This window comes from Paralichthys olivaceus, chromosome 15, assembly GCF_024713975.1.
Source record: "Paralichthys olivaceus isolate ysfri-2021 chromosome 15, ASM2471397v2, whole genome shotgun sequence".
Taxonomy (NCBI): Eukaryota; Metazoa; Chordata; class Actinopteri; order Pleuronectiformes; family Paralichthyidae; genus Paralichthys; species Paralichthys olivaceus.
The window spans coordinates 4,152,791-4,173,397 of record NC_091107.1 but is presented as its reverse complement, the minus strand read 5'-3'; the positions used below and the strand labels follow the sequence as shown (position 1 = coordinate 4,173,397).

At 42.9% G+C, this 20,607-nt stretch overlaps 2 protein-coding genes across 7 annotated transcripts in view; both read left to right on the top strand.

Moving 5' to 3' along the window:
* Positions 1–13,615, top strand: part of tiam1a (TIAM Rac1 associated GEF 1a) — a 51,140-nt gene extending 37,525 nt beyond the window's left edge. Inside the window, exons 1-13 of one of the 2 annotated variants that reach the window (XM_069539926.1) lie at positions 4,132–4,399; positions 6,164–6,388; positions 6,726–6,794; positions 6,906–7,031; positions 7,468–7,576; positions 7,912–8,091; positions 8,218–8,336; positions 8,423–8,531; positions 9,448–9,506; positions 9,607–9,703; positions 10,431–10,518; positions 10,621–10,793; positions 11,264–13,615. In XM_069539926.1, coding sequence (XP_069396027.1) covers positions 4,331–4,399; positions 6,164–6,388; positions 6,726–6,794; positions 6,906–7,031; positions 7,468–7,576; positions 7,912–8,091; positions 8,218–8,336; positions 8,423–8,531; positions 9,448–9,506; positions 9,607–9,703; positions 10,431–10,518; positions 10,621–10,793; positions 11,264–11,895 — 2,055 coding nt within the window. In that variant the 5' untranslated portion in view covers positions 4,132–4,330 and the 3' untranslated portion in view covers positions 11,896–13,615. Of the gene's footprint in view, positions 1–4,131; positions 4,400–6,163; positions 6,389–6,725; positions 6,795–6,905; positions 7,032–7,467; positions 7,577–7,911; positions 8,092–8,217; positions 8,337–8,422; positions 8,532–9,447; positions 9,507–9,606; positions 9,704–10,430; positions 10,519–10,620; positions 10,794–11,263 lie in introns of those variants that run through there. The other variant, XM_020097283.2, reaches the window with a different exon arrangement.
* A 1,693-nt stretch (positions 13,616–15,308) lies between these two features.
* The window catches only part of grik1a (glutamate receptor, ionotropic, kainate 1a), a 31,161-nt gene continuing 25,862 nt past the window's right edge, over positions 15,309–20,607 (top strand). For 2 of the 5 annotated variants that reach the window (XM_020097402.2, XM_069510462.1), the window contains exons 1-2: positions 15,309–15,452; positions 15,951–16,302. In XM_020097402.2, coding sequence (XP_019952961.1) covers positions 16,212–16,302 — 91 coding nt within the window. In that variant the 5' untranslated portion in view covers positions 15,309–15,452; positions 15,951–16,211. Of the gene's footprint in view, positions 15,453–15,907; positions 16,303–20,607 lie in introns of those variants that run through there. The other 3 variants (XM_069510465.1, XM_069510463.1, XM_069510464.1) reach the window with 2 other exon arrangements.

Sequence of the window (20,607 nt, the reverse complement as noted above, 5' to 3'; positions counted from 1 at the left end):
AATAGAGAATGTGTGAACCCGTCATGTCCTCGCACACAAACAGATGTGTGCAGAGTACGTACTGGATGTGTGAGTGCTCCGCAGCACAGAGATGACAGAGAGGTGAGTGAAGGAGTGACTGAGCACCATCATTTCTCTAATTAAGATCACGTCTTGTCTGATCAGGGTTGGAGCAGTGATTGCCGCGACACGCAATGTGCCAGCCGGTCTCCCTTGGTTACGGTTGTCACTTCCATTACCATGGCAATGTCTGATAACCAGAAACTGTCAGAGACCCTTTCTTTTTTTTTTTTGCACCTCTCTGTCGATAGCCCAGACGTGAACAAAAGATGAGGGAAGGGGAAGGGACGGTGCTGATTGTCTCTCGGATGTGTGTCAGTGAGCTTCGGTCTGAGGGTGAGGTCACAGCCCGGCTCCATCCTGTGGGATAGTGGTGGTTCTGTGACTCCAATGTGCCATTATCAGTTGAGAGCAAAGCACGAGGAGATGAGAGAAAAACCGAGGAACGAGAGGCACAATTACGTCTCTTTCACTTTCTCTTTACACTTGATTTAGGCTCTTAAGTATTCTGACCTCAGCACAGTCGCTAGTTAACATTTATGGAACTTGCTATTTTGATAATAAACTATATATTCTGACAATACAAGATAAGAAATATCTTGTGTTAACTTTGAGGTGTAAACAATTGCAGATTGTGATTCATTTTCTAAGTTTATGCTGAATCCTACCTGCCCAAGACGGTAATATTTTATATAAGGACCACTGATAGGATTTGTCCCTGCTGATGGTTGATTTAACGGTCAGTTTCACTGTAAGATGATTTCACGTTGTAGAGGAAAGTCAGTGTTGTTTTGTATTTGCCTCTAAGCGAGGGAACCATCTTAAAAGTTTAAAAACAGGTCAGATCAGCTCTGTTCAGGTGTAAATCCCTCATCTGAATGAATGTTGTCCCTTTGAAAAAGCGCAATAATGACAAGAATGTTGTTTACCCTCGTCTTTAATGGCGTCCCCTGGTGTTTGCTGCTGAGCTTGTGCTTTTTGGTTTTATTATCGGAGCCTGCTGCACATAAATATTGAAAGGAAAACAAAACCATAATAGCACGGAGCTATAAAGAGCTTTATTTACCTTTTCATTCTCTCAACACTCATGTTGGAGTGGTGTCTGTCCCAGCTCCACGTGCTGTTTCTTTTTGCCTCCTTTATTCATCCTCCATTTTCTCTCCCCCTCTCGTTCTTTATTAGACTAATTGTCAGCTCAGTGTTTTTCCTCTTGTCTTTGGTGTCTCCTTATCTGTCGTCCTTTGTTTTGAATGCTCTTTCCTTTTTTCCCCCCCCTGTCCTTCCAGTTTCCTCCTGACTTCCTGTTCCTCTTCACCCTCCTCCTCCTCCTCTTCACTAACCCCCTGCTGTTCATTAGCATAAACAACATGAGGCTGCTGTTGGTTCACCGCTCCCTCAGCTCCCCAGTCGTCTGTGAGGCCTGACCTCAGAGCGAAGCACTCGAAAGCTCCCTCAGTCAACAGAGGCGGTCCAAAGTCTCCACAAAGTCCCTGGAAACTTCCAAAACCATGTCTGTTCTTTAAAAATATGTTTCTTCATGTTGATTGTGCCCCCCCCCCCTCTCTCGGGGAGTGTTGAGGATCACGTCTTACCTCATTTCACCCAGTGCCTGCAGACACACGGCGACAAGACGGAGGAAAAAAAGAGGCAAAGTGGGACAATTTTAATTATGCCCACATTCTAATTACTTCATCCGCCAGTGTTTCACATCATTTAGTGGAGATAAATGAGTGTCTGGCTAGCCGGAGGAAACAGGGGGAGGTTCATTATTTTAGACAAAGAGCGGAGCCACCTCTTCCAATATGATAAACCAATCAAAGAATAAAATTGCTTGGGATAACAGTGATAATGGAGATTGCCAGTGTTCTCTAAGGTGTAGTCAGCCTCACAGACAAGGGCTGGTGATGATTTAGAAACCTCCATCAGTTTGGTTTAGGGGCAATTGAAATGGAAAATGCATAATTCAGTGTGTGAAGTGTGGCGGGGACAATTTTCATCACGTTTTGTTTTTGATTGACCCCTGACGGAATAATTCTGCTCCTTTAAATGTAGTGCAATTTTTTTTTAATGTGGTTACAGATCTCTGATGTTTATATTTAGGAATAATAATCTTTAAAATGGTCCTTTGACCTGTTTCCTCTCAAGAGGACTGAACACCTCGGTGCCAGTTGTTTCACAGGCCTCCACTGGAGGGAGCACTGTGCCAAATCATGAAAACCTGCAAGAAAACAACAATAACAGATATTTTCAAAATTGATTAAATGTTGTTAAATCAATATTAATGGGAATATCTCAGCAGTCATTTCTAGATCATTTTTCTTTTCTAATATGATTATGCACAATTTAAAATGCCCAGAACTAAATTTCCTTGTGTTTTGAAATGCAGCACATATTGCAATTAAAAAGAAAAATCCTTGCACGTAACACCTCATCCTCATAAGCTTCTTCCCATCGATGTCTGCAAATCAACTGCTGCAAAGTCTAAACGTTCATACACAGATTTGTGAAAACTCGTGTCATAACATCATCCTTCCCCTTCAGATTAAATGATTAAACTCTCTCTCTTCTCTCTCTCTCTCTCTCTCTCTCTCTCTCTCTCTCTCTCTCTCTGTGGTATATGCCATCGTTCCTCATGGGGATTTATGGATTTGCATGTTTCCCCTGATTTCAGATGAAACTGAACTTTAAGACCCCCCCCCCCGACGTCTGTGTTCACTGACATTGACAAGTACGAGCCTGCTCCTCCACAGACCCAGCGTCCAATAACGAGGCCTTAGATTGAACGCTACGAAAACTGCTGCGTTTCTATATCTACTTTACAGATGCAGATACTTATACGTGTCAAAATGTGTGTGTGAGCGTGTGAGATGCGTTTCACGATGCCAACTATGTGGATATGTGTAAATCTGTGTTTATCCTGGATCTCGGTGTGCAGGGTTTCTGCTGGCGGGGGTTAGAGCCTGCAGGTCTGAGCTTGCCTCCACCCTCCTCCTCCCTCACACTCCGTACCTCTCTCCCGCTCTGTTCTGAAGGGGCGGGTCAGGGATGTGGTGCTCTTTGTTAAAATATGTGAACATTTGTGTCTGGGTTTAGCAAATGCATGTGTTGGACATACCAGAGAAAAGGTATTGATGCTGATTGTTTTCTTCATTCTCCTCCCTAAGCTGTGATTGTTTTCACACGTCTGAGGTCAAAGTGTTGTGTTCTGCAGGTCAGTGGGTGTGCACAGATATCAGACTTATGATCTGATGTTTTTGTGGCGTCTAATGAAATCCCTGCTGTCGGATATGCAAATCAGTTTGAATCAAGGTCTATTTCCGGAAAGCAGCAGTGTGCAGCAGGTGTGTTGTGTGCAAACCGTCACTGAATAGAAAAGGTTTTTACCTGTAATGTTGATTCAGACTTCAGGGTGAAGTCTGCGTTTAAAGAACTTGAAACTCCGGACAAACCTGAACTGCTTTTCATTTGCTTTGACGATCATCAGGAGATTGTTTTAGTTTTTCCACTTCACCGGGTATGTTTTTCAGTTTGTGTCCAGATTTTATTCCTTTCTTTCGAACTGGATTTGGATGGTTTTGCAGTGTTCACACATTTCAGAGACTCATTTTGAAACGTGAGGCAGCTTGTTCTTCTTCACATAAATCTCTCTGACCTGCAGTCATCAGAGGAACTGAGAGAGAGAGAGAGAGAGAGAGAGAGAGAGAGAGAGTGGCCAGATGCCTGTTGTCTTTCTCCTGTGTTTGACTCTCTCTCTCCACCCACTGCTTCCTCACCTCCCATTCTCTCCTCCCTCCTGTCTCCTCCCCTCTTTTCTTCCATGTGATGTTTGATCTGGTTATAATTTTTTCATGTTGTATTCTGCTGCTGCTGCTGCTGCTCTCAAACACCTGGGCAGGAGTGAGGCAGGGAAGAAGGACAGAGGGAAGAAGAGGGAGTGTAAACAAGGAGCTGACAGGGGAGCGTGCCGAGGGACTGATTGAATAGAGGCAGTGGGATAAGGTGACATGAGAGCGCAGTTGTGCAGTCTTTTCTATTCGGCCTGTGTAATAGCCTATTAGAACAGTTAGACAGAGGGCGTTTACTTTGACACTTCTGATGAGGTAGGGCGGACGAGCTCAGCCTCCTCCACTCTTGCACAGGTTGCACTTTTGAGAGGAAGGTTAAAAACAAAGCCCTTTGGCACTGGGAGGAATGGAAGCAATCTGGACTGGAAGAGCTGGACATGACACGGACCCCTGACTTCTTGTTGAACTGTGTTTGACCTTCCAGCATGTCGGCGTTCAGGAGGAGCAGGAACTCCAAACACTCGACCGAATCCATCTTTGATATGTTACAGCTGGTGAGCCGTGCAGTCTGATCTGTGTGTGTGTGTGTTTCATGGTTTGTGTTGTGAATCCTGTTCATGCAGAGATCAGTGGTTATGTCATAGAAAAGCAGAGTTACAGTTCAAGGTTCAGTTCCCAGTAAAGAAGCACATTTTATGTAAGTTTATGTCCGATAACACGTGTGATTGCATGTAGTGTTGAAATCTGTCCAGATGCAGTGAATCTTAACAACTGGCATTTATCATAAGCTGTGGGTCAGATAATAATTCTATTTTATCCCCCACAAACATTCTCTCTTTAATAGCGTGAATTATTCTGGTTAGCACATTAACGATGGTGAAGCGTTTATGCGGCTATCCCTCCATCCCCATCCTGCCGCTGTCGTCTGTCTCTGTCACTGCTCCATCTGTCACTTGGCTGTCACTAATTCCTCTGGCTGTCAAGGGCAAGTCCTCGATTTTAAGATGCAAGACTGTTAATGTCATTGCTCCGTTTGGGGGGTGTTGAGGAAATGCAGTGGCTTGATCACAGTGCGACTCTGCGCTTCTGTTGACACATTGATCCCTGCGTCGTTTTATTCTGTTTCTCAATATCCCGTCCTGTTCTTGAAAAAGGAGAATTTAATGTTTATTCAGTGAATTTGACGATTTGAGTGTTTAAATCTTCAGCACTGCAGATATTACTTTGGAAGTTAAACGTAAATAACCTTGAGTGACGCTCACAATACAGATTTTGAGATGAATATGGCTGTGAACAGATACACACTGTGTTTTTAATTTTTCTTGCGTTACACACTTTTTGGTTTATTGTGTGGTTTCCTTTAAGTGACTGAGAGAGCACATCTTGACTTGATAGAAGGAATGTCACCATCATCATATTGCAAAACAGGTTTGAATACCACAATGGAAAATTGTGTCAGCAGGAGACGAGCTGTGGAATCGCTAAAAGTTGGCCTGGCATTCTGTGCTGGTTTTGCATCACCTGATCAGCTGCACACAGGAGTTACACTGTGAATACATGTAAGGAGAAGGAAACCTTCAGTGTTTGATGTGTGGGTTGAACTCATTCATTCTTCTGCTTTTCCAGGAGACTCTGAGCCGAGCAGGGAAAGAAACTTTTGTTTGTCATTCATCACACATGGACACGTCTGGACTTGGCCCTCAAACAAACCCACACATTCACCAGTGTTTGATATAAATCCAGAGGTTGTGGATTTTCGATGACAGGAAGGAAGGCGGCTGTATTTAGAGACATCAGATAGGTTAACATTAAGTATTAGTGTTGCTGTATTACTCATCGTTCATCTCAGATTCAACTTAACTCTCATCCATCTCCGGTGCCCACTCACTGTTACGTGCACCTCCGCAGCCTTGAGATTATGAAAGAAACGGCTGGATGTGAATTGTCTTATGTTTCCTGTGTGTAAACAGTCAGAGAGGCAAAGGGGAAGAGCCCCTGTTCCTTCGTTAACATTTGGACCAGTTTGACTTGGCAGGTCTGCTCATGCTTGGTATTTTTCATACCAGCTGGGTGATGTTATTGCAGCTTCTGCAAGAATGTGTTGTATAAATTGATGCATATTTTCCAACTTTTTGCATATGCATGTGACATGAGCATTGAGACACATGAGATCCTCGTTTTATATTTTATTCATCTGCCAGCTATTCTTACAGCAGCTCCTCGGAGGAAATGTTTTTCTCTGTTAAAAACGCACCAGTTATAAACTGACCCTATTACAAAATCTGACACGTCCTGTTTCTTTGTCCCCGTCTGTCCAGAGCACGGAGCAGGTCACCGCTTTCTGCCGCAGCCTCCATGACATGAATCCCACAGAGTTCCCCATGTCGTGCTCCTCATCGTCGTCCTCCTCGTCCCTTTCACCGAGCCCTGTGTCAGCTTTGCCACCCACGGCTGGAACCGCCAATCAGAGACAGCTCTCCCACGCAGACAAACTCCGCAAGGTCATCAATGAATTGGTGGAGACGGAGAAGACTTACGTCAAAGTGAGTGAAAGCTGCCTCGAGGGTTTTGATTTGTACAAGTCGTTCATGTATTGATTTGTTTGATGATGGACATGGTCTCATTCTTACTGCTCTGCTAAACTACGCTGAGCTGCTGTTGTTGGGAGTGTCATTATCATCGTAATGACTATGCAGGATGTCGACGTCTCACAGTGGGATGTGTTCATACCTGCGCAAACCAATATCTTTCTGTAGCTTAAATTCCAGAGATTTGACTCCTCATTAAACGGCCCTCACATAAAAAGACGCCCTAATATGTCCTGCCTGATGCCTTCATGAACATCTGATAACAGACTTTCATATCCCTCCTCTTTTTCAGGACCTGAGCTGCCTCATAGAGTGCTACTTGACACCTCTGCAGAAAGAGAGCTTCCTCACGCAGGATGAGGTACTTTCTACCTGATCTCTATAATATGAGAACAATCTGTGTTTAGCCTAATGATTCCCACGGCTCTTAAGGTCATAGTTGTTTCAGACTGATTGTCCCTGTGTGTTGTAGCTGGATGTTTTGTTCGGGAACCTCGGGGAGATGGTGGAGTTCCAGGTGGAGTTCCTCCGGACGCTGGAGGATGGTATCAGACTGGTGCCACATCTCGACCGACTCGAAAGGGTGGAGCAATTTAAGGTAGAAGAAGGTTGATCTCTTGAACATGATGCATCATTTCTTACTCACTTCCTGTGGGAGCTTCCGTTTGGACCTGAGATTTAATTTGAAAAATTCCTGATTAATGTCTCACAGTGTTAGTTGTGCAGACACGTGTTCAGCAGCACATATGAAGAAATTCACTGTATCTAAATTTTCCTTCGTTGATTCATTCAGAAGTTAATTTCCTAGAATAAAAGCAGATACTTGGGTTGTGACATGATTATATGCTCATCTCATTCAGAAATATCCTACTGAACCCAAAACCTGCCCCTGACAGTGTGTCGACAGTGTATGAATTGTGTTTGAAAGTAAAATAGCTGCATATATAAGCACTGGTTTAGGTAAGGTACTCTGAGTAGGTTGTGACTGGACAAATACTATATAAACACAGTACTTTTACCATCTGTTTCCACAGAAAGTGCTGTTCTCCTTGGGTGGCTCATTTCTGTATTACGCCGACCGCTTCAAGATCTACAGCGCCTTCTGCGCCAGCCACACCAAGGTCCCCAAGGTCCTGGCCAAAGGTACAAACATGCGAACATTCTTGACTGGCATCGAACACACAGACTCCACTCGTTGCTCTGAGAGTTCAATTGTACTTTATTGCTCTCTTGCACCAAGACGGCTAAGGGCGAGCAAAGGAATGATGTTGGTTTAGTGTCTCGCAGCACAGATGTTGAGCTGCAACTACAGTCAGTAAACTCAAGACTGCCATCGTGTGTCATCGTGCTTTCCAGACACTTCTGAAAATGTTTCTGCTGGCACAATGACTTAACTTTCAAATGCAGCCGTCCACATCTCTTGAAGTTTCCTTGTCCCCTTTACAAAATGAATAAAACTCATATTTCTGCTCCTCCAGCAAAGACTGATCCAGATTTCAAGGCTTTCCTGGCCGAGAGAAACCCCAGACAGCAACATTCCTCCACTCTGGAGTCGTATCTAATCAAACCCATCCAGAGGGTCCTGAAGTACCCGCTGCTGCTCAGGGAGCTCTACTCCCTCACCGACCCGGACAGTGAGGAGCACTACCACCTGGACGGTAAAACCATTAAGTTGTTTCGGTGAAATGGTCAATAATCCAATGCGTCAGAGTTATGGAACTAGATGATCAGGATTCCAGAGTGATGATTTGCATTTGAACATGATTCACCTTGGTTCCTTTCAGTTGCGATGAAGGCCATGAACAAGGTTGCGAGTCACATCAATGAGATGCAAAAGCTCCACGAGGAGTACGGTGCCGTTTTCGATCAGCTCATCAATGAACAGACTGCAGCCAAAAAAGAGGTAATTCCCCCTTTAATGCAAATCACCCATCATTAATCCAATGATTTATGTTTTACTATATGTTCTTTTCTCTTTTTTTTTCTCAGGTGGCCGACCTCTCCATGGGGGATCTTTTATTACATTCCTCTGTGGTGTGGATCAACCCTCCAGCCGCTTTGGTCAAAGGCAAGAAGGACCCTGATCTGGCTGCTTTTGGTGAGGATCCATGGTGGTTTCATTTCTGCATTGTGGAGATTGGTTTCCTTTCATACACACATTTCTTTGATTTTGTTCAGTTAGCTCCTAGATCCGGGACAATGTTACTCACAGATGAAAAACTGAGCTTTCTAGATTTGCATCCACTGGAATTCACTTCAACAGCCTGATATATTAAACTGAGATGCCCGAGACAAAACCTGAGCTCAGAACTTATTTGTTTGCAGCTGGGTTTGGTTGCATTCCAGCATCCACCGTCCACACTTTGAATTCAAATAGTTTAAAAAGTCATATATGTTTAAAATATACGAGCAGTGTGGATTTTTAAATACGCAGTAACATTCAGCATCTCAGCAATTCTACTGTAAATGTTTTAACATATCTGGGAGATAGCAGCACTTTACTGCATCTCCCAGAAAGCTGCCATGCACATGTGTGACGACGGGTGCTATTTTAGATGCTGGTGACATGGACGAGGTAAAAGGAAAATCCAGTCGAGCACGTTACATGAGCAATTTGAAATATTTCTTACTTTTCACGTGAAGCGCCTCACGTTGATGGGATCGCACACCCAGAAGCACCCCACCCCCACCCACCCCCCACCACCGTTTCAACATTCTACATTTTTGCAATGAATTTTACATGTGCACAGTGTGAGGGGAGGTGATGGTGAGGGGACACACGTTGGTTCATACTTGCAATCATGCGACTTCTATTTTCATCTTTTGTGCCGCTGATATATAGTTTGAGGCGAGTTTTCCTTGAAAGCTGTTGCTAAAACGCATCCTTTGACATGCTGCATTAAGCTGTCACTGCTGTAAACTGGGTAATGAAATGTCTTTTGATATATATGCAGTAAGTGAATGCAGGAGCCCCTAATGGTTTCCCTTTTCATCTCTCCCTTGCTTTCATTTAGTGTTCAAGACAGCAGTCGTGTTTGTCTACAAAGACTCCTCCAAGCACAGGAAAAAAATCGTAAGTGCAGTAGATGGTCTTTTAAAGCTGAGCTCTCCCGCTCTCTGCTGTCGTGTTGATGTATTGCAGCTGTTGCATCCACTCAGTGTCTCTTTTCCAGGGTGGATCTCACCGAGCGTCCGTGAGTGACGACAGGGATCCTTTCCGTTTCCGTCACATGATCGCGACAGACTCTCTCCAAGTCCGTGCTCTCGCAAGTACGTCTGTTCAAAAACACCAAAAACCATTTAAAAAGGGTAATTTCCTCGAGATAAATTGAGTTCTCTGAGGCTTGAATTCCTGCTGGGGTCAGAATCACAGTTAATTATCCTGCGATTCGTCTAAAGTATGTATTTAACAAGAAATCTATTTTCTACACAACTCTTTGAGGCCCCATGTGGAGACTGGAGGCTTTAAAATTGATATCGTTTGTCAGACATAATCTCTACGGATCCATTATACAAGGGAGAAATTAGACATAACAAATCTCTATTTTGGTACTGAAATTGTGTTTTGCTCCTTTCTACTATATTTTTGCTCACCATTAAAAAGTGCTCTAAGCTCTAACAATGCTGTTTTAAAGAAATACATGTATTCTGCATAGTTATGTTGAGGATAACATAATAATGGATGAGCAAAATATAATTTTTATGATTCTGTCAGAGGTCATTTCTGATGACGATAGCTTCCAGACCTCTTGAGTCCAATCAGTGTTTCTGTTTTTCTCTTCCACTGAAAATAAATGATCCTTAAAAAGTAAAACAGATACTCACCTATTAGCGGATCTGCATGTGGTCGTCTCTGCTCTATTCTAGATGAACCTTTAATATCCCTCTGGTAATTCAGCTCAAGCGATCGTTAATCTGCCTAACGACCTCTAGTTAAAGGGAAAGAAATTAATGGTGCAAATTAAGCCAATGTTTTTTTTTCTGTTTCCTCTCTCAGACTCTGAGGGGACAGCGGTGTGTGAGATAGTTCACACAAGATCTGAATCTGAAGGAAGACCGGAGAGGACCTTCCAGCTGTGCTGCAAGTAAGATACGTACACGTGTGTTTAAAAGATGAAAACTGAAGTTGTACCTCATCAAACCCTCTGCTAATATAAATGTTCATGTTGTTGTGGTTTGGTTTTCAGTTCCCCAGATAGTAAGAAGGACTTCTTGAAAGCGGTCCACTCCATCCTCAGGGAGAAGCAGCGGCGGCAGCTTCTTGGGACGGACTCTCTGCCGCTCAACCAGCAGTACGTCCCGTTCGGGGGCAAACGCTTGTGTGCCCTCAAAGGGGCGCGGCCCACCATGAACAGAGCAGGTAAATAAAGCTGTAGTTTATCTCTGTTTCTCAGTGTATTGTAATCCACAATCTGCTGTTAGGTCCAATTGTTTTAATTTTGTAATTTGATCACCTTTTAGACCTTAGTGTGGTGTGTTTATAATGGTTAGAAATAATTAAAGAATATTACACATCAAGCATTTACCTGCTGCTCAGGTTTTATTCAAGCCGGAAACAATCCACAAAGTGTGCTGTGAATTTTATCAACCAGCAGATGTCGCCCACAGACCGATTCCTGAGATTGTGTGCTCTAACATGAGATACGTTCAATGCACCAAATCAAACTTGTCTCAAGCATAAGTTTGGCTGGAGACTGAATCCTTATCTGTGAGAAATGTGCAGCTCAGCCAATCAAAGAGGGACATTTAGATTTACTCCATCTAATAGTGTTAGTACATGACATGACCAGAATGTAAGAAGGTGTCATTCACCTGTTTCTGTCTCTTTAGCTTCAACTCCATCTCGAACGCTGACCCGCAGGAAGCTGGTGAGGAACCGCTTCACCATCGACACCGACCTGGTTTTCCATGGCAACAACAACAACAGCAACGATTCAGACCCTTCCTCCAGCTCGCCACTTTTCCAGCGTCCAGCCGCCCTTCAGTCCCACAGGCCTCAAGGCGAGGACACGGACCGCTGGGTGGAGGAGCAGTTCGACCTGGGTCCCTATGAGGTTCAGGGAGAGGTCATCGACGTGGGGCAGGTGAAGGAGACGGACATTTTAAGCGATGACGACGAATACTGCAAGTCTGTGCGAGCTGCGTCGGCAGAACCACCCAACCTGCTGGGGAAGATGGAGGGACTGGACCTGCAGGGTGGAGAGATAAGGAGTCACAACCTGAACGGACGAATAGAGACAAGAAGTGGCGTGATGGAGGAGGAGGAGGAAGTTGAGCGAATAAAGCACGGTGATGATTCCTTAACCTCCTGCAGCGTCTCTCTGTCCCGCTGTGCAACCCCAACTCTGAAGCTCGCCCCCTTAAAGCAGTGCACCGTGGAGGGGGCCACAAACAACGACCACAACGTCATCTGGGTGCGGCGGGACGACTTTGCCAATGGGTGCAACAGTGACGTCTTCTGAAATAAGAATAAGACGACAAGATGAAGAAAGGAGATGGAGGCTTCTTCCACTTTTTACACAAAGTACAAGTGCAAGAAAGCGGAGGATAGAGTGGATAAAAGCTTTAAATATGTCAAAGTTGAAGGAGAACCTTGTATAGAAGGTGTCAAACCCTCAGCCAGTCCTCCCTGTGTGACGACACAACCCTCCTCTGCTCACCTCCCCTCTCTCTTCCTTATTCAGACAATCCAAAAGTACTGAAAGAAAACAAATGAACTCAGCTTCGTTAAGGTGTCTTGAAACCTAGAGACTCTCACCCTGCGCTGCTTCAACTAGAAAGAATAGAGTCCTCACTGTCTTGGACGCACACGCAGACATCACACACACGCACGCAGAATTGTATGTGAACAAGACGTCACAGTACACGCAGACATAATAACCGAGTGTGTGTTTGTACACTGCACACAGAAGCACAGAGACTCGAGGCAGCTACTGTACCATGCACGCACTGTACTGAAGAGACGTCATCACTGAACTGTGACTTTCTGGCCAAAAAAAACAAACAAAGTTTTATTTTTTAAACACAGGAATGTGGGTGATCTATTTTTCTGACTCGGAAACTGTGTTTGTATTTTAATGCTCAAGGGCTGTGTGTTACTGAGCTTCTCTTCAGGGGCTTTTGGCTTAACGACTGCTGCGTGTAAGATGGCGAGATTCAACTAGCTTTATTGTGCTTTTTCATCATTTTAACTTAATATCAGCTGCACATGGGTTTGCAGTCACGAGTACGATAGAGTGCCGTTAACCTCTTGTATAAAAAAAGTTTTGAAGCTCACTTTTGTCTCCTAGAATTATCCTTTTTAAAATATAGTAAGTCTTTATTTAACTATTGTATTTTTACTGTAATTTTGTAATGTTTACACCACATTCAGCTGCCCAGTGTTACGAGCCACCTCCTGTGTGTTTGGTGCCAGAAACGCGCTTGTGTCTTTCACATGAATGTTCAGCCTTTTTCTTCTGTTTTTATTAAAATGTATTTCATCACCAATTTCATTAAGTTCATCAAAGCCCCAGAGGCAAAATGATCTCCACGATCTACAGCCCTGATAAATAGCAAAATATTTCCTCCAACGATCCTGTTTGACTTGAATTTTCTTTGTTTTTAAAAAGGTGATAGAAACCATGTCACTGTACTGTTACTCCGGGCAGAGGAGCGATCATGCAGTCGACCTTCAGATGTTCTCCTCTGCTCTCTCCAGCTCCTTTTTTTTAAACTTTAAGCATCATCACAGAATCTGGCTCAAACTTCACTCGCCTGTTTCCACTTGCATTTCTTCTTCTATCCACCAGGCTGTGCTGTTTCACTATCTGTCATCCCAAACAGCCCTCATGCTAAGATCAACAAAGTCATCGCACCTTAATGGATGTATTGAACATGCACTTAATACCCAGCTGTCTGGGGGTGTGAGGATCTGAGTCAGTCAGAGATTTAGGAGTGTGAAGGGGGGGAAGATATTCTCTGGATGTTCTTGTGTTTTTATCATGATGACTCTGGCTTCTTAGATTTTAGCTTCCTGGGGGATGATGCTCAGTTCAGACTGTGAGGTACAATCACAATCCTTGGAGGCACATGCTGTGGGAAACCCCCTTTGACTTCTCCCTTTGTACTAAAACTGTGTTTGTACATTTAAAAAAACCAGTGGAGTATGATTTTTATGTTAAATAAATTTTCTAAATTTAATTTTGTGTGAAAGTGAGAATTATTTTTCGTCTTTTTCTTTCAGCAACATTTATAATCAACTTTCTCTTCCTTCGCAGGGACCTGGTGTTTTCACTGGAATATCTCCTTCACATTCAGTCGGTCAAATAAAAATAATGATTGATGCCGGAGCGTTTTTGCAGATTCTATTTCAGTGTTGAAATCCATTGTCTTGGGTTTTAAAAATTCGAAAGGTTAAATAAAGGATCCAGAGTTAAAACTTCCAGAGGGCTGACTTGATTTGGAGAAAGTATGGCACTGTATGAACTAAATAAGACACAAATTCACAGTCAAATAAGATAAAATATCTTTGGAATTGAATTTGCGTGGTCAGAATGGACTATTGCTGGTAGAAACGTCCATAAATACATTTGTTATGAAATGTTTTCTTTAATGCATCAGCTAATCCTTTTTCCTCAGCTCGAGCACACACTGACATGTATGGCATTTACCAGAACCTCTCTGCTCAGTATTCATATCAGGCTGGATTGGTGTTTTGGATTGTTGCCAAAGGACTCCTCCTGGAGAGGCTGGGGTGGGCTCTGTCTGGGTTAATTAAGTTTGTCTATAGGCTGTTTGTCAGAGGTCCAGGTTGAGTTGGCAGGTTTTCCCTCAGATCATTTGGCTGCCGGCCTGGAGAGAGTTTCACAAACATTGTGATAAACAAAATGTCAATTCTGTTCAAAATTGTTTTGCTTGAGGAGAGTTGAGACTCCGAGCCGACTGGCACTGGGATTCTTGGCCTTTTTCAAAATGTCACGATATCAAGCGATGGGCCTGAATTTAACGACAGAGTTTTCAAACCGGAGGTGATGGGATAAGCATCAGTCAGTAGTTTTATGACAGAACGTATAGAGGTTACTCAAGTCTTTTTATTTAGGGGTGGTGAAGCATACAAAGTGACTGATGTTATTCAAAATGCATTCTCAAGTCATGTCGCTGTCATTATTTGAACTGTCTCTCACCGGGGCACAGAGATAAAGACCTTGTTCGTCTGCAGTGAGAGATAATCTGGCATCTGCCCCTGTAACCTGAAGATTATTCTCCTCTCATCAGGACCGGTGGAGGGAACCGCTGCCAATCCATCTGCTCCTTAATCCAAAGCAAGTACAGCCAAATTAAGACACCAGATGAGACCAGAACCAGAATGTTTCCAGTGTAAAAGCATAGCTGTCCAGGTTAAAAATATCAGACACACATTATTTGGGCCAATTTAAATAGAATATAGGTTTAAAAGAGGATAACCTGCTTTGTGTAACAGAATAAAACACTTGTTTTAACTTTTGAAGCTTCAAATATGTAACTTTGGCCGCCATTATTCTCTCAGTCAAAATAAAAGAACTAGTTTGACGATGTAACAAAGCAGCCTCAGGAATCATGGGAGTTGTTGTCTTTACCACCATTGCTGATGAAATTCTAAAAACGTTCATACACCTTGACTAGTGACAAAGGCGTGTCACATTAAAGCTACTATTTAGAGCTGATTATGAAGTTGTGTTGTGAGTCAGACTTGGTTTTCACCTGGATGTTCCCAGTAGGGGGAGGAACTTTGTGGTTTTTCCGATTATTCCGACACCACGTGAACGCACCTAGCAGAGACAGGTGAAGCCCGCCACGCGTGGACCGGATGTGACGCAATTAAAAAGGCGGCAAAAGTGAGAAGTCCAGTGTCTCTGAACCAAATTGTAGATTTTCTCTGAGAGGAGTTTACTCGTTTTCCTCCAACATGAGAAACACGTGCAGGCTGGAGTTCAAGTCCAGGATGCCCCCCCATGAAAAAGGAAGTGGAAATGGATTAATCTGTTGGAAACATGTTGATGTAAGTGCACAAGTCAACAAAGCAGATAACACATGTGGTTGGTTAATAATAAGAATGATAATGAAAATAACACTTGCTTCATTTTATCTCAAACTGCAAAATTAAAATAGTTGTATCCCGTTGAATTTTAGCTGAACCTGATATTTATATTCAATTTAGTTTTCTTAGTTTGCTTTGCTGTAATTGTTTACTGCTTTAATGTAAAGATCAGTGTGTTGTATTTTATGGGTGAATTGTGCCACTAGGCGCAGGCTGTTTATTTTGAAAAGCCTTGCAGGAAGTTAGATTTCCACCAGCTTTACATGTCGCTCTCTCTCTCTCTTTCTTTCTTTCTTTCTCTCTCTCTCCCCCCCCCCCCCCCCCCTCTTTCTTTCTCTCCCCCCCTCCCTCCCTCTCTCTCTCTCTCTCTCTCTCTCTCTATCCCCCCCTCTCTCTCTCCACATGAACCAATGAGTGGGCGTGTTTACTCTGTCTCACTTTTTCTTTTTATTGTTGCAGACAGTTTTTATTTCAGAAGATGTGACTGGTTTTTTTCCTGCGGGACAGTTTTGGATTCATTTCAGCCTCCAATCATTTTATTCTTTCTCTTCATGCTGATGCGTCGGAGCGATGCGGAGTGGAACGGACAGGATTGGTTTTAAACTTGATTAAGGGGTTTTTACGCACGGGTCATGGAGCGTCAGGTGTGTGAGCGCACGGACACGGCTCGCGTCTGTCTGTCATGGTGTCGGTGCTGGCGGTGAGATCTTCTGGAGCACGATGGAGGAGAGACACACACTTTTCTTCTGCTTCTTCTGCCTGGTCGTCGCGACGCAGCTCAGCCTGAGCCCGGCGCAGGTCCTCCGGATCGGTAAGCGCAACAGCTGATTACGCACGGTGGAGATGATGGGAGCCATGGGTGTATCTGTCAGACAGAGAGAAGACAACATAGAATCACTGCATCACATCCATGTAGTCTAATCTGTGGTTTATGTGGCTGTAAACTTTTTTTTTTTATCTTATTATTTTCACCCTATGGTCCATTTGGTAACAAACATGAATGGCGTCAATCTTCTTCAATATTTGCTCAGAGGTGGTTTGAGCTCTTAATCCCAGAGAGACGTGATTATTCTCACCATTGTGTAGGAGATTATAGAGTCAAAGATAATTTACAACACCAAGCTTGTCTTTCATTCAAAGTTAATTGAAATCACTACAAGGTGGATTTCTTTTCTGAGCTGATAATAAAAACACCTTTTTATTTTAAAAAATCACCTAGAACAGAAAATGTCTAAAAGTTTATAGAATGCTATTAACTTCGTTATTTGTATTTTAGGAAGAAATATGAAAATGTCACATTAGTCAGTATCTTCTGCAGTACATCAGGGAATATGTCTTAAAACAATCAAATGCAAATCTGATCCCTTGTTACATTAAAGGGGAAAATGTGCTTAATACCAAACACACCTTAGTAATTGATTATTGATTCCTCCCTGTGTTCTCCTATGGCCACCAGAGAACCCCCCCCCCCTTTAGGGCCACTTCATACAAAAATACCCCCTCCCCTCAGCAGCAGTTGATCTTCCCGTGCACTGAAGCCTCTCCATCACTGAGATGGATGTAACGTTGGAGTAATCATCCCCTGTCCTGCTGTCGTGTGCGCTGGTGTTACGAGGAGCGAGAACTTCACCTACACTTGATTAGATGGGAGGAGGCTGCTGAGCGCCTGTGGGCTGTGCTCATTAATCCCGGCGTCTCCCTCTCAGGGTTTGAATCAGGCCAGCGGAGAAAAGTAATATGTGGATCAAATTGAGTGAATACATTAAAATGTTGGTGTCACTGCCACCTGTTCTTACCTTGGAGAGATATTGGAGGGTCCCATGAAATGTCACCCAGTGGACCACATAGTCTCATATTGATTGAATCTGCATCAGATTTCACACACTCATAAATATCAGCCCCCTAAAAACAAGATCCATGTGAATTATTTTCTGGAAAATATAAAAAAGAAAACACCTTATTTCACTTTGTTAAAGAAAGTGATTGAAAAACCTGGCCCTTTGTCCTGATCTGCTCCAAACTTTAATTGGTTCTTTCTTGGCCAATGTCCCATCCTCTGTGGAAATCTAATCAAACATGACCTCCTTGGAGAAGGTAGACTTATTACAAAATGAAGAAACATTTTATTCACCTTGTTTTACAGTAGAAATATATATTTTTTCATTTTATCTTTAAGTTTCTAATGTGATGACATACAATAATGTATCTGCAGTAGAGTGTATGACAATGCATCACTTGCAATATAACAATGAATAAACATGAGGGGCATGAAAGTAAAAGGCAGATTTACGCAGCTCTGATGGAGTACTTGGGACCTTGAGGAGAATTTTCTCTGATGATCAAGTATTTTATCTACAGGGTGAAAGTCTAAACAAACTACAGTATAACTTGTACTATAAGTGGTAACTCTACCATGATGCTTTTACAATGGAAAATGAGAATAGTGGGTTTTCCCTCAAAGAGGAATTGATGTCCTTTGACAGAATCACTTGTTCGGAGCATCAGGTCAAGCTCAGGGATCAGAGATTCTACTAAAGTGACATGAGAAAAAAGTTTTCAATAAAGATTTATCTGTTATGGTTGTAAGTTAAGACCTTTACACCGGATCTCTCCTAATCGGAGAAAACAAACAAACCCTTTATATTTCAGGTTTCTACGTCACTCTTCTCTAAGTAACAGCCTGGATCATTGTAGGCCTCAGAACGATCACGTTATCACATTTAAGGTGAATGCAGAGAAGCTTCTCCCCTTCGAGTCAATGAGAAAACAGGCGCCTAGTGTCAAACTGTGCACATACATCATTCAGCACAGTGAAGGTCACACATCCAAGTGAAGTAACAACAAATAAATCACATATCGCAGTGGGGGAGGGGCTTTGAGGGGCTCGTGCAGAGGACAAATAAGGTTACAGTGGATAACAGAGGGGACGCATCAGCACCTAACTGCATATCTGATAATTACTGCTGAGGAGTAAACAAGCCATTAACAACACTTTGAGACTGATTCTGACACGTAAGAGTTAAAAAAAGAAATTAGATTACACCATAAGTTGATATTCATTCTTTAGGACAAATGTATGATTTAAAAAAAATGGTTTCAAACAGATTAGACAAAACATGGCAGGATGTTTCAAAGTCTGACATTTCTGTTTTCCAATTTCCTTAATCACTGCCACAGGTGGCTGGCTCCAGTATAGGTCATACACCCCGCCTCCTCCATGTAAGCAGATGGGAGATGTACCAAACATGTTTCTTTCTCAAAGATGGTTTCCGTCATTTTAGGTAGTTCTTATCCCACTTTTACAGGTTTGGTTTTAATTCATCATAAGATGCTAAAACAGGTGAAACGTCACGATAGGGACGGCTGTGGCTATGGGGGTAGAGCGGGTTCGATCCCAGTCTTCCCCTTCCACCTGCTGACGCAGCAAGATACTGAACCCCAAATTACCCCTGACGGCTGTTTTCATAGAGAACCTTTAACCTCTAAAACCTTTTAGTGATTTAGTACAAATGAAAAAAAGAATTGCCACCTGAAATAAACAGACTCTAGTTATTTTGTAGATCTCGATAACATCGTGATGGAGTCTTACCTGAGTTAGATCTCTCTTTAGCATGGACAACATTTGTTCATCTTATCTGGTGCAGTCCACAGTGGCACATGCAGAGGTTTCCTGATGAGGAGTTTGGCTCCGGGTCACACATTAATATTCAGCACCATTCAGGACCAATACATTAAGCTTTGATGGTTCAGCTCAGACCCTTGAACAACACAACTCCTGAAATTCACACCTCTCTAAAAGATTTACATATAGACACTGTTGGTGTGTGTGTGTGTGCATGTGGGCATTCGTGCATGTTATATATGAGAGAGACTGCAAGAGAAAAATGGTGGAAAAGCAAAGTTTGTCTCCAGGTGTCTCTTTCTGTTAACTTGAGGATCGCTCCATGACCATGTGCATTTCCATCTCTGTTTTTATGCCCATTTCTTAAAGAGGTTGATCTGTTAATGATTTCAAAACCCTTCAGGGCTCGTGTTCTCGTCATTGTCCAGATGAAAGCTCTGGAGTTTCATTCTGCATGTTTTTCTCTCTCACCCTGAGCCGGTGAGGTTTTAAACACAGAGGCAGTAAAACAGATTCTGCTTTTTACCCTTTTTTTAATGTCAAACTCAAACATACGTTAACGTGAATCGTAAAAACCTGCTTTCAGACATGCGCTGAACTTTGGAGATCCTCTGCAGCTTCTCCAGAGGGGCTGTTAGTGTGAATATTACATTATTCGTCAAATGATTTGTCAAAACCTTAACTTTCTCTGAAAAGAAAGAAAACTATGGATCAGCTCCATATTCCTGTTGTTGTTTGTCTGCTTTGCACAAACAGGAGTAGATTATGTGTTTTTCAAAGTAAAACCCCATTTTTCCCATGATGGTCCATGTTCCATCTTGCAAAACATATTTTAACTTACACAGAAGAGTCTTAAAGAGGAACGTTTAAGCTTTCATGATTAAAAAAGTAAATATGAATGTATGAGTCATAATACATTATTGTCTGAATGTTCAGGAATTCATTTGATTTGTTCAGCGGGTGCTATAAGTTACATTTATATAAAGGTCACCTGCTTAATTTTATTCATTTGTTTCTTTCTCTCCAACCACCATTAGTAAAACAAATGAATCTCTCCTCGGCCAAATTGAGAGCATTTTGGAAAGTTGGCCTCACTTTTGTCAAAGATATATGTTGACGTCTGCAGTGGTGTCACCGTTTATCACGCTGGCAGGAGCCCAGGACTCTGAGTCGGCTGTGAGGAAGACAGAGCTGTAGCATGTGTCATGGCATCGCATGATAACTGTTGTATTCATTTGTGTGTATTGATCCTGTGGCCTTGTGCGGCATCTTTCCTGTGATGTGCTGATTCAGTCGCTTCTATCCCTCTTAACTGTGTGTGGTGTTGTGGTACCTGGGTCTGCGTGACCCGCGAGCAGAGAGAATAAATGAATTTGGAGCCTGAGAGAGTCTCGGCCTGAAAGGGAAGCTGTGGTGTTTTGCCAGCCTCATTTCAACCGTAACACACACTGCTTTCACTTTGAAAAACCAGAGCCAGAACACAAAAAGTCCAGC